Genomic DNA, 12924 nt, shown 5'->3' on the forward strand with positions numbered 1-12924 from the left:
CTAGAGCGATGTCCACCCAGCGATGAAATATTTTGCGATGGTTCCGCGGGAAAGAGGACAGGTCAGAGGATGGTTTTAGTGTCCTTGGAAGATTTCCACCTCCGGAAAACAAAGCAAAAAGGAAAGAAAGAAAGTTTTGAACAAAACATTAAAAATGAGAACGGTCATAGCCGTAGAGGGTCATTGCGATGTAAGTATATTGAAGTTCGTTATTTCAGTTGATCATTGAGGTTCTGAGGTTGATGGATGACACTAGAACAAGTTTCTAGTTACTCTTGGTTTTGTTTTAGGATTGAGGATCAAAGTAATGATGGATTGGATCAATTGCAGAGATATTTTTTCCTGCTTTTCTTATCTACGGATCCCTATTTCGGGCTAGCATCAAATTGTATAGAAAACATACAGTTTGCAGTTTCATCAAGGACAGGGAACACCCATCAGGCGTTATGTCATCCCTTAGGTCATAACTGATGAAGCAAACTATGAGAAGAAGATCGTATGAGCATAGTATGTGCACCGAACAAAAATTAGCATAATTTGCAAGAGGGCTGCAGTAAGGCGTTGTTATGATTCCTGGGACAAGCAGGATATGCATACATATTTCCTTGAATTTATTTCGATTCGTTCGATTATAGAATTTGCAAAAATGGTTTGGTTTTATAGTCTCAACTTACCCCTGTAACGATCCAGAGTTTGATATTATTCCACCATCTAAACTCTCCCTAGACATTTCATCAGCCATTTTCACTTTCAACTGGTGACCGAACGAATTTATATCTGCTACTGAATTCGGTGTAAGAGGTCCTCCAGAAACTGAAAGAGGAGCTGTCCCATTTGGCAGGACAATATCTACACAAATATCACAATCATCATCTGCATTTGCATCATCTCCTTCTGCTGGAGCTCCACTTCCATCTTCATCTTCACCAGCCATTCCTTCGGCATTTTGATCCAACGGTGCTGTCTCTTCATCTTCATTGTATATTACAAAATAGGCAAAAGTTAAGTATATAACAGATATAATGAACGAAGGAATCGGAATAGCCATGGCGTACACCAGATTGAGCGTATTTTGCCACATATCTAAATCGCTTATAACGAGTCCTGGATCGACTTTTGAATAGTAGCAGGAGAAGTTTGAACCTTCTTTCACGTATTTTTTGGTCCAAATAGTGCAGTTTAGCATAGGAGGGTAGCCGCATCCTTTGACGTTAGGAAACAAACGGGCTCCTGTGAAGTACCATTCGGAGTCATTTCCCATTAGACCAGTCATTTCGGCCAAGTCCGAGACTTCCATGAATGGTTCGTTTTCATTGGTGAAAGGATTTTTATCTGAGAAGATGTCAGGAGTGTCTGCATAGTCATATTCGCGTATCGCGCGGACATTACGATCATGCTTAGCGTGGTCGTTTATACCGTCTGGGGTCTTTCCATCCGATGTTTGCTCGAATGGATCAAGCATGCTCCTAATTGCCAACGCTTGAGGTGGCGAAGGAGTGCTGCTTTGGGTCATATTCATTTCCTTCACTACATCCCAATAGTTAAGCTTATAATTAACACGGATCTGGGTGCATTGGTAGATGTCCTTTGTGCACCCTTCTCTGCACGATGCCCATGAGCAGTTTTTGGCGCCATGCAAATGTAGCGATTCCACAGTCAAGCAGAAGGCGGGATTCTCGTCGAATTGCATAAAAATTGTAGTAAAAGCTGGATCTATGACAAATGGCACGAGGAAAAGGAATGCAAAAAGCGAGAATGTACCGAGCAGGATGAAGAATGCAGTTGTGTAGAAAAGTAGCTTTTGTTTTAGCGTTCGCTCATTTTCAGGCTCGTCTCCCATATCTCCCGTGAAGAGGCCACCTAATTCGTTCCGAAAGGCCTAGTAGGTTTGTATCTTTTTAACTTGCTACTGTGTGCTTAGTTTGTTTTAATCATCCGGTAACTTTGAGACATACTTCGCACCAGGAAGTCATCTTCACATCACACTTGAAACACCTTTACACTTAGGACTTTCACTAATAAGGATATAGAACTATCAAAACGCTACTGTTCCGGTCACACAATCTGTGGATCTATTAAAGGAATACTTGAAAAATTCGATTATGGAAAACTCGGCTCCCGACAAAAACTGAGAAGTTCCGACCGGAATCATGCCAGTTGGGCGAATCCCATCTAAAAAAATATCCTGGCTTTGTTATATAATGCGAATATGTATGGAAAACCACTTGTTTACTATTATGATCGGAGTTTCTGTTGAAAGTGTCTTTCTGCTTGCTTCCTGCTTCTGTATGGACGGCAAGGAGGGAGCAACCGCATTATCCTTCTGCTCATTTCCTACAAAGATGTGGCCAGGTGTCCTGCAATGCTTTGCCTTCGCTTGATTAAGCTGATATTCCGTTGCGTGTTGGCTCTATCAAACATGCTATTCCTACATACATATATAGCGAAATTGCTGCACTCATTTCTTTCCCACACACTTTCAAGCTTTACGTGCCGCACCAAATGCGGCAAGTCCTTTGCTTCGGTTCGATCCTGGATTGTTCAATCGGCAAAACGTTCCAAGTATAAATTTTTGTGGCAGGTCATAAAATCCGTGAAGTTGAAACTTTGCGCGATAAATGTTTGAGTAATGTGGATGGCTTCCGAGGAGTAAGTTATGTAACATTAGTTCCTCTTTGCAGCAGATACTTTCCCTACATGTCTGAGTATTATTTATTGACGGCAATATCCTTGTATCTTACATATGAATTTGTGCGGGCACGGCACGGCACGTCACGTAAAAATATCGAAATGTAAAAGTTGAGAGACACGAAAGGACTTTTTAGTGTAGATTAATTCTTCGCTTTCAGTGGGTTAGTTTGCGTGGCATTTATTATTTGTCCAGGACCTCTTAAGTTTAGCATTTAATTGTATTTACAGTTAGCAAGTATCCACTATTATTGTTTCACGTAAGCTAGGCTACAACGCTTTCCCTATATATATATATAAGTTTTCGTCGACCAACATGCGTTTTTGTACCGAGACAGTCCCGTCGATGTCCTACAAAAGCAAGACGAGAGATTTTCCTTCAGAAGCGTGAACACATGGAGCTGCAAAGTTAAAGCAGGATATCACTGACTTTCACTAGGGAGTACACTAAAGACTAACGAAGGAACTCACAAAGGCAACAAAAAGACAGAAACAAATGTTTTTCTACTTCTTATAATAGTCCAAATGAAAATGGCGTATTTCTCTCATCTACTCCGATTTTTCCGCGACCCGGTTATACAGGTCATTTACTACTGATATACTGAAAGGACTTTCCTCGTACTGACACATCCGATGCGCGTATCACTGCGAGACCATTCTACACATTTGACAAGGACTAAGTGAAGCTTCGGCAGGACTATAATATGGCGATGTGAGCTTGCAGGAGCTTACTGAAGACATGCTCGCACGGTATGAAAAAGGATTCAAGGAACTCACTGAGTCAAAGGAATTCATTCATTCATGGAAGGCGTGAAGCGTGCAGACGGAGAAGTACGTGTTTGTGGCAACTGAAGGAGAGCGTAGGAGCGGAGCTTTCCAAAGGATATACGTCCTCTGCAGCTTTTGAAATCTGGTGCCTATTTAACGGAGCTGGCATGCATTGGATTAGTCACAGCTGACTGGGTGCCAGCTAGTAAATTGGGATCAAATGGTAGGCGAAAGTATGTATTCCTAAAGAAAACGAATCCTACATCTATTGCCATGTCCTAGTACATTCCATTGAAAATTCTTAGGGGTTAATTGCCGATATACATATTAGAAAAGATATTAGACAGCAGGAGATATTCTTATGAAACTTGGAAAGGCGCCCAGTTGACTCACAACTGAATCCTGATTTTTGGCAACAGAATGGCAAACGAGTCTGTAAGGACATTGTATATAATCTTCGCGTTTTCTCCTCTGCAATTCATAACTTAGAAGCTTTTGTTTGCGTCATAATAAAGTTTAGTAGTTGCGCTTTTATGTAACACACACAGCCTACTCAACGGTTAACTTATGAAAAGAGGCTTGGAAGATAGCGCTGAAAAGGCAGCATGTGCGGTATTACAAGGTAAATACTGAATTGTAGAGAAGTTCCTGGAATAAACCACAAATTACTCATTTTGCTGATTACAAGTATGATGAACTTTGGTATATTAAAATTGCCCTCTTTGCATACGTATATATATACACACATGCAGACTAGCTTATAATGATTGAATTCTATTTTGTGATGGTTAAAATTGCGGGCGAACTGTAGAACAAGGGTTTCTAGGTGTGGCTCAATCATTACGATGTTTGCAGATTAACTTGTCCATTTATCAGACTCAATCCAGTGTTATCGTAAACTAAAAACTACAGCAAAAATCCTTGCAATGACTAATGAAAATACTACAATATGGTTGCTGGAATTTCTTATGTGTGCCACAGCGATTCAGTACCAGCCATTGTGGTAGGTTTCTGCCATTCTTGACATTCCTTTGCGTTGAATATAATTCACAGCAAACATCTGCCCAGTTGTGGCCATGCTGCTCTTAGGGCAGAGGTGAGGGAGCTCTAGGCGAAATCGCCTTTCCTTTTTACTCCTCCATCCTTTAAACACGCCAGTCATCAGCGATTTTGAAAATGAGAGTATCTTGGTTGGCATAAATCCCTGTGTGGGACATAGTACTGTGAGCCCCTATCAATGTGCTTGTGGCACTTTTTCTTTATTGCTCTAACGCCGCATTGTTCTAAGGCGACACTTTCGCCGGCCACCTTGATATTTATGGTTGCCTTTCAGCCTTTGGTGGTGTACAGTGCGACAACCACACCCACACGCCATGGTTCGCGGTTATCTGAAATGCGCTTCAACTTCCCTCGCGACCTCCCGAGACGCTCGCAGTCGTCCTCTACTGTTCTGCGCCAAGTGCCCTTGGGGCGATCCATTCGTCAGCCATCTCGAGAGAGTTGATTTGGCTGCATGGCATAGTCCACATGCAGTTATCGCCCTCCCTAAATGTGTGATCTATCCTCTGCCATTTCCACCTTCCTATCACATCGCATACGAGTGCCAAACCTGTGCGTGTCTCCCCCTCGGACACCACCTTGCCGTGGTGGGGGAACTTGTGGTAGTTTACTACAACACTAAGGGTGTCCAAAAACACGTGGAGATGGAAACTAAGGATTGAAACTCTGCAAGTGGTAAGAAGTCACAGACTTCGTATTCTCCCGCGACTTTGAGAAATCAGGTCGTGGCCGAGGCATGGATTCATTCATTCACCTGCGTTCTAATATCAAAATTGTTAAAGGCAATCATGCTGAGACAATTCTGTTCCCAGGACCTTGTTGCGGTCAACTTACAATACCAGGTTAATGGTAAGAGTAGAAACGTCATAGTTGCCTCCTTACTTACCCTATGATCCTTTGTGAACTAAGGGAGTGTAGTGTATGCAAAATCAAGTGGCCTTGAACTTTGAATAGGTTGTGATGCGAACGCTCAGCATATTTGTTGGGGCAGTAGCAAATGCAATCCTAGAGGGGAGAAGCTGTTTGATTTAATTACTTCAGCTGGTCTAATGACCACGAACGTAGGGTGCGTTTCTACGTATGTGGGTCCGAGGTGAAGTGAAGTAATTGACCTAATAATCTGCACTTCGAAGTTATTAGAGTTGATTAGAAACGCGATTGCTAGATGAAGTCTTACTCTCAGATCACCGTTGCTTCGAATTTAGTCTAACTATTGCAAACCCTGTTCAATGAACTTCTTGGCGACAAATTTGAGCTTCCTAGGTGGCTAACGACTCCTTTGGCGATAGAAGATCAATTGAAAACTCTGAATCGGACACTTTTCGAGTGCTTTGAAGGGGCTTGTCCTATTTCCCGAGGCCAACGTGGTGAAACGGTTCCATGGTCGAACCGAGAACTGCAGAGACTCAGAAAATCAACCAGACGACTTCTAAATCGTGCTTGCAAAAGCAGTAAAGATGAAGACTGGCTAAACTTCCGGAACTCACAGCGTGAATATAAGAAGCTCGTAAAACGTTCGAAACGAGACTCTTTTAGAGCATACTGTGAGAAACTGGAAGGTCAAAGGGAGATTTCCAGGTTGTGCAGAGTCCTTGATAAGGATGACTCGGGTAAGTTGGACTCTGTACTTTCACGAACTTCAGAGTTGAGTCTATACAGACTCTCTTGGAAGTACACCACCCGGGAGAACAGGTCTCGGAAGTGGGAAGTAAATTCGCGGTTTCTTCAAACCCTTGAACACGAAGGCATTGCAAGGGGAATTGCTTCGAAGCACCTGGAATAGCATCTACCCAGTGATGCTAAAGGAGGGTAAGGGGCACTTAAAGTAACTTCTAAGAAATATTTTTCGAGGATGCCTTGCTCTGGGCTTCATGCCTTCCTCTTGGCAGAAAGTGAAGGTAGTTTTCATACCAAAGCCTGGGAAATATGACTATTCAAATCTAAAGAACGAACTTCAGACAAATCAGCCTTACATCATTTTCGCTGAAATGTCTGTATCGGCACTTTGAATTCCCGAGGCCAAAAACTCGTTGGGGTGAAAATTGCCGAACAATCGGCACACATCTACAACCTGCCGGAGATCTGAGAGGATGGCAGCATGCCGCATATGCGGTTGATATGTTCTGCATTCTACAGATCAGCATCGGCCAGATTTCAATTGCCCATGAGTTGCTAGCGCAGTTTGCAGCGAAGGTAGAAATTGTTCTAGTGCTCATCAGTAAATAGTACTGGAACAATCGCCCAGCTTTATGGCATCTTGACTTATCACTACTGCCTGCTTCTATCTGGATCACACCCCTCCTTGAGTTCTTTCTCAAAGCCAAGGGGATAGCTTTATCTGGGTTTGGGTCTTGAGGTAACGTTTTTCAGCATAAGTTTAACACCGAATTAGACGATTCCGAAATTTTGATGGAGGCTTGAAGAGCAGATTCTGGTTGGAGGTCACTTGAATGGCAGGATACTTGAATGAAGCAGGCCTCATCCAGGCTCCAGAAACGAATTGTCGAAATCACGGCAAGAACAGGGTTGTAGTTTTACATATCGAATCCATATCAAGTCAGAAATGCTTTTAATTCCGGAAGTTGAGAAGACATGCGAAACACAATTCAATTCTAAATGCCAGGCTATATCTTACGGATATTAGAGGATTATCTGAGAAACCGGCCTCTGCTCTATAAGACGTTAGATGGCCCGAGCTGGCTCTTTGCAACGCCTTGACGCGACTCGGCAGTCCTTCTGCCCCTCGGACAGAATTTTGTTGTTCTCGAGGTGCGCATTGACCCTTCCACTAATAATGAACGTTATGAATTTGTAGAGGGTTGGTAAGCAAGTAACCGGTCTTGTGTCTGCGGAGTCCTGCACCGTGTCTTCTTTCGGACAAGGTAGGTTATTCCCGTAGTGAGGAAGGAAATTCCTTCGGCCGACTGCTGGTATTGCCAGTGCTGTATTGAGACAGCCTAGCAATGTCCTGCCTTAGTGAGTCTCGCCGAAGTTCCAAAGGAATTTTCTATGGTACATCCCTTCGGTCACTCAAACCAATAACCCGAAAGCGAATCTTCTGACCGTGCAATCTCAGCCGTAATTGCACCACAATATACAAGTAATGGTAGTTGCAACAGCGACATATCAGCACTCAGTCGAGATGCAATCTCATCATTGATTTGAGATAGAATTCCCGGAGTTGCTGAAGATGCATAAAGCCTGGGAATAGCTGGTCTATGCAAAGGATCTATATCCGAGAATTCTATACACGCTGTTTGGCATTCGTCCCGAACCTTAGCGGAGACTTCAGCTGGACTGTGGAAAAGAGTGCTTTGGCGAGTACTAAAACTGTTGTCTACACTGCGGCGTGGTGTTATTCTTCCCGCCGCCTCTGCCCCCATCGAGTTTTCGCACTGACCTCAAGTCGAACACGCTCCCTGATGATGGCCAGGATTGTGTCGCTGCGGGTAATGAAGCGGTACTGGTCTGCGACTCGCTGCACAGTCACGTGCGCGGATTACAGGAAATACTCTACGAATCTCTTGTGCAACACGGAGCGGTAAGGTGTTGTACCCGCCCCCACCGTTATTTCGTAGTAGGAGTGGATGATGAAGAGGTTCATTTCTTCAGTCCACTTCATTCGCTGAAGTGGTCGTCACAGATTGTGGCGAAATAACTGCATCAGGCGGAGCAATGCTCCTGATTGTCATGGCGCCTAGACGTCGAACCACTCGCCGACAAGCGGTTTCGACGCCGTGCTGTCGATTATGGGAGCCCGACCCAGCCACCAAGCCAAACGACCTCCGCCGGTTATTCGTTTCGGACCTTAAAATTCTCCTCCCCTCATTTTTGGTAGTGCATTTTATTCCTAACTGAGAGCTGTAGTGATAGTTTCCTCAGTAAGTAATGTGCAAAGTTCCTGCACTTTCCTCACCTACCCCCTGAGACGCTGCAGTGGCATACAGCCATTCAGACTGAAGCTATCCATCCCTCCTTATTTCACAACTGGGCTTGGGACCGGCTACGGCGGAGTAATCAATCAATAATCAACTTGGATGTTTACCATCGTCAACCATCCCATTATTTTCAATTATGTAGCAATATCAAGTGATCAAGATACTAGATAACAAGGATCCATTATATCAGAGCATTCAATAAATACTCTGACGCAGTTGTTAGATTGGAGGCTTTTCGACAGCACTGCTCTGGGTTCGCATCCTGGCTTGTCATGTATGCTTGTGTTCGTCTTTGTGCTTCGCTCGCTGCTAACCAGTTAAACGGTGGGGTGTTCCATCCCTACGCAATTGAGAAGGGCGTTCAGACCCGAGTCTGCAAGGGAGTCATTTGGAACGATGTTTCACCGGAGGTTATCTGGTACCATGGGAACCGGGGTGATCCTCTGAGAGCATATGTTCTACGAAAAATCCTGAAAGCTATGCCCTCGGCCTAGTTTTTGCAGTTGGCCCCTTTTGTGGGAGTTTCATGGTGGTTATAGTTGTGCTCACATCGCGGGCAGAGCTCCTTGTCGGCCCAAAAGTGTAGTTGCGTTGTAAAACTTGGGCGCTGTACACCTTAGTTGGTGTAATTTAGCCCCCTCATCCACTGGTATGAATGTTCAGCCTGCACTCTGTATAAACCAGTACCGCTGTACAAATCATAGTGGGGCTCTGATTATGGTAGGAACTCACGTTAAATCCCCAGGACCTTCAAATCCTGCAGCTCAGAGCTTATCACTTGCATTGCATTAAGTGTCATGCAAATAAAGGATAGTCTCAATGATATTGGTAAAATAAATTACAACGTGCAAGGGCTATTTGAAGTTGCTATACTACGCAACGGAATGAAGGACATTAGGAACATGCATAGAATTTGCGAAAAGAACTGACTATTCTTTCAGATTAATTAGAGATTTCGGTACCTAACAATTTCGCTGCCTCATATTTCAAAACGAAATTCTATAGATAGTGAAAAGTTGCACATAAAATTGTATCCGAATGATGAATTAATTATGTCCATTCAGTAAATCTACTTTGCCTTTTATAAGACATCTGAAATGCTAGCGCACATTGGTGTCAATAATCATAACAATTTGATAATGCTGTATTTGGAGAACGGTGGCGAATCGAAGGCAAACTTAACATTCGGCGCCATCGATCGACCTCAGTCTGTTCTGACTACACTAAAATTCGTCTACTATGCCTTGTGCAGATACATATACATGAATGTATCTTTATTTTTAACTTTTTTCCACGCTATGGAACTAGATAGCGATTTATGGCACGAGGTAGCATTTTATACACGAAATGACAAACCCGACCACGTATAAAGGACATCAACGGTGGCTTGAGTGCGGCTCGGTAGCCACGGCAAAGGATATTAGTTCGGTGAGTCTAATAAGATACAGAAAAAAATCAATTTCTATAGCCACGAATAACATTGTCTTGCATGTCTCCCATACACATTTTCCGAGGATGTAAAGTAAAGAACACACACACATTTCACTAATTACAAGAGTAATGAGCACTTTGCTGGAGCTAAAGAGCCTTGAATAAGGTACCCTTCCATACGTACATACATGAATTCCCACTTAAGGATGGCTTTGTTGCTCGCCTCTTAGCCATAAATACAAGAGTGGATAAAAGGAAGAAAGAAGGCCGGCAGGGCACATAAATTAACGACAAACGAGTAAATTCCAGAAAATATTGACAAAATCTTCACGCCAGGACAGTGAACGGGGTCAAACCCCTTTGATTGACAAAAGCTTATTAATTATGAGGTCTACTCCAAATTAAGTATTGTATATAATGACGGCATCACCAACAGCAATTACACGAGCTTTTGCTTTTCATGGTTGGTGGTTAGACGGGGTAGTTTCTTGTGGAACATTTAATAGAAGGATGATATCTGAACATTTACCTCAGGCCAACGTCATACTTTCTATTTGATGTTATTAGTTATTCTCGAAAAATGTTCTCCGCGTCGTCATCAGACGTTCACATGAATCAATAAATTAGGTCTCTGAATATCACCATAAAATGTTAGGACGGGTTTTAATATCGATTTGATTATATGACCTCAATTTAAGGGACGATTAGTGGTGGCATTGGAGTTTTCGAGAATTTCTCTAAATCACAGTTGGCACATGGGTAGTTTCATCGTCATCAACGGCACAACAACTGGTATCCGGTCTAGGCCTGTCTTAGTAAGCAACTCCAGACAGCCTGGTTTTGCGCTGAGCTCCGTAATTCAATATCCCTAAAAGCTATCTGGTGTCCTGACCTAGGCTATCGCTTTACCTTAGGCGGCATCTGCCTCGGCTAGGATAGGATATGAGAAATTTTCAACGGTCTGAAAGTTGTAGTCTCCTATCTTCATTGTTCTCGTTTGACCAGTGCGATTCGATGTTGTTCGTTCTTTGTTCTTTTGCGCTGACGCTGCCACCAGGTACTTCGTCTTCATTAATATGCAACGGATCAAGGTAGACTGCACATCTCGGGTTGTTCTTCCCATCATATCAATATCGTCAGGGTACGCCAGTAGTTGAGTGGACATGAATTAACATCTGCATCGCAAATCACCTTTTCCAGGGCCAGGTTAAAGAGGATTCATGATAAGGCGTCCCCTTGTCTTAGACCGTTGTTGAGGTTGAACGATCTCGAGAGTGATCCTGCTGCTTGTATCTGGCCTTACACAGTGGTCAGGGTCAACCTAGTTAGCCTTACCAATTTCGTTGTCATACCGAATTCTCTCATGGCCGTGTACAGTTTTACCCTGGCTATGCTGTCAAAGGAATCCTAGCAGTTTTTCCATCACTTGCCGCACAGAGAAAATCTGATGTGTCGCAGATTTGCCTGGAGTGAAACCTTCTTGGTATGGGCCAATGATGTTCTGGGCTGATACTCAGCAGCGTGATACCTCTATAATAGCTGCACTGCGTAATATCCCCCTTTTTATGTGTGGGACAGAAAATTCCTCGTATCCAGTCGTGGGGCATTGCTTCTGTGTCCCACACCTTGAGCATCAGTTGGTGAACCGCTTGGTGTAGTTGGTCGCCAGCATGTTTAACCAATTCGGCGGTAATTCCAAAAAAATGACACTTCTTTATAGAATCTAGGTCTGAAATATTATAAATCTTATTAAGATATTTATCCAATTGAAGTTGATAATACTACTGTATTTTTATCATTGAGAACATCGTGGAAATAGGTGACCAATGGGGGCAAAAGTGGTGCCATCAACAATATCACGCTGCAATACGGGCAACAATTTCAGTACTCGCCGAAGCACTCTTTTCCACTGTCTGGCTGAAGTCTATGTTGAGATTGTAGTGAACCAAGGAGAAAAACGATGGACACACGATCATCATGAGTGACCAGAGACGACTTAGAGGGAAGAGCTATCCCAAAACCTAAAAGAAATTGGCTAAGTTGACCGTTAAGGTCTGCCCGCAAATACAGAAGCTCTGTTCAAGCGCCGTATCGACAGGCTCGGAAATGTGGGCCTTGTCGGCTGGAGGCTGAAAGGTTGTCTGTCAGAACTATCACTTCCTGCCTTTATGTGAATGACAATTCCTTCTAGATTTTGACGCGCGGTTACTGATCCTTTCTCTCTTGTAGCAAAGAAGAAATTGATGGTTGAAAACGGGGGACTGTGGCGAGGTGCTATGCCCGAGCGTCCCCATTAGCTATCCGAATCCAAGCAAGGAAGAAAGGTGAATAATTAAAGGTTTTATTTCTCTGTCGGGTTGAGGAAGCAGTGTGAACGCATATTAGGTATGAAAGGGTTGTTGCAAACTGCTAGACCTTGCCGTCCCCAATATTCGCTCTTTCTCGCTTCTGATATCATACATAGAATTAAAAATTTCGTCTTCATCTTCTGTCTTTGTAGGGAGGAAGGAACGGATGATCGAGCGACATTTGGTTGGATAATGGGGATCGCAGCTCGGTGGTGGGTCCGACCGTACCCAATGGTGCATTCTCATTTCATTCGCAGATTTCAGACAAAGAAGAGTGGATTCTCGCGTTTCATTTTTTTTTAGTTTTGCTGGTTTATCCTCCTTCTTAACCCCGCAAAACTCTTACAAATAAAGGACATCCTCCAAAATAATGGCCTGAGGATTTCAAGGTTGGGTGGAAACCCTAGAAACCGCGCCTCGATAAACATCTGAGGCAGAAGAAGCTGGAATCGAGACTGTGATCCGTCGTGCATCTTTCTTCTCTATCATAGGACTTGGCCCCGGAGATTCGCGGCTCCACGAGCGCGGTCGAACCGTGGTATTTTTTTTATTTTCGTTTTCAGGTCTTAGCTTGCGTATTCTTTATTTCATTCGACTGGCGAGAATCCCCATGTTTGTGCGGTTATGTGGTTAGAATCTGGTGCGTGCTCACGCAAATTTTGTAAAATCACACGTGAAAAATCGAAGCGCTC

At 43.5% G+C, this 12924-nt stretch overlaps 2 protein-coding genes across 2 annotated transcripts in view; both read right to left on the reverse strand.

The window, feature by feature from the left end:
• Nucleotides 1-12924, reverse strand: part of LOC119647676 (cilia- and flagella-associated protein 298) — a 300430-nt gene that overhangs the window by 66340 nt on the left and 221166 nt on the right. The gene's annotated exons all lie outside the window — the stretch shown is intronic.
• LOC119647675 (protein tipE) lies at nucleotides 671-3421 on the reverse strand. Its single transcript, XM_038048752.1, has one exon. It carries the CDS (start codon nucleotides 1838-1840, stop codon nucleotides 671-673), a length of 1170 nt encoding a protein of 389 aa, XP_037904680.1. The 5' UTR covers nucleotides 1841-3421.

Source organism: Hermetia illucens, chromosome 2, assembly GCF_905115235.1.
Source record: "Hermetia illucens chromosome 2, iHerIll2.2.curated.20191125, whole genome shotgun sequence".
NCBI lineage: Eukaryota > Metazoa > Arthropoda > Insecta > Diptera > Stratiomyidae > Hermetia > Hermetia illucens.

Coding starts and splice junctions, on each gene's coding strand:
- LOC119647675 (XM_038048752.1), bottom strand. CDS start 1,840: ATGGGAGACGAGCCTGAAAATGAGCGAACGCTAAAACAAAAGCTACTT.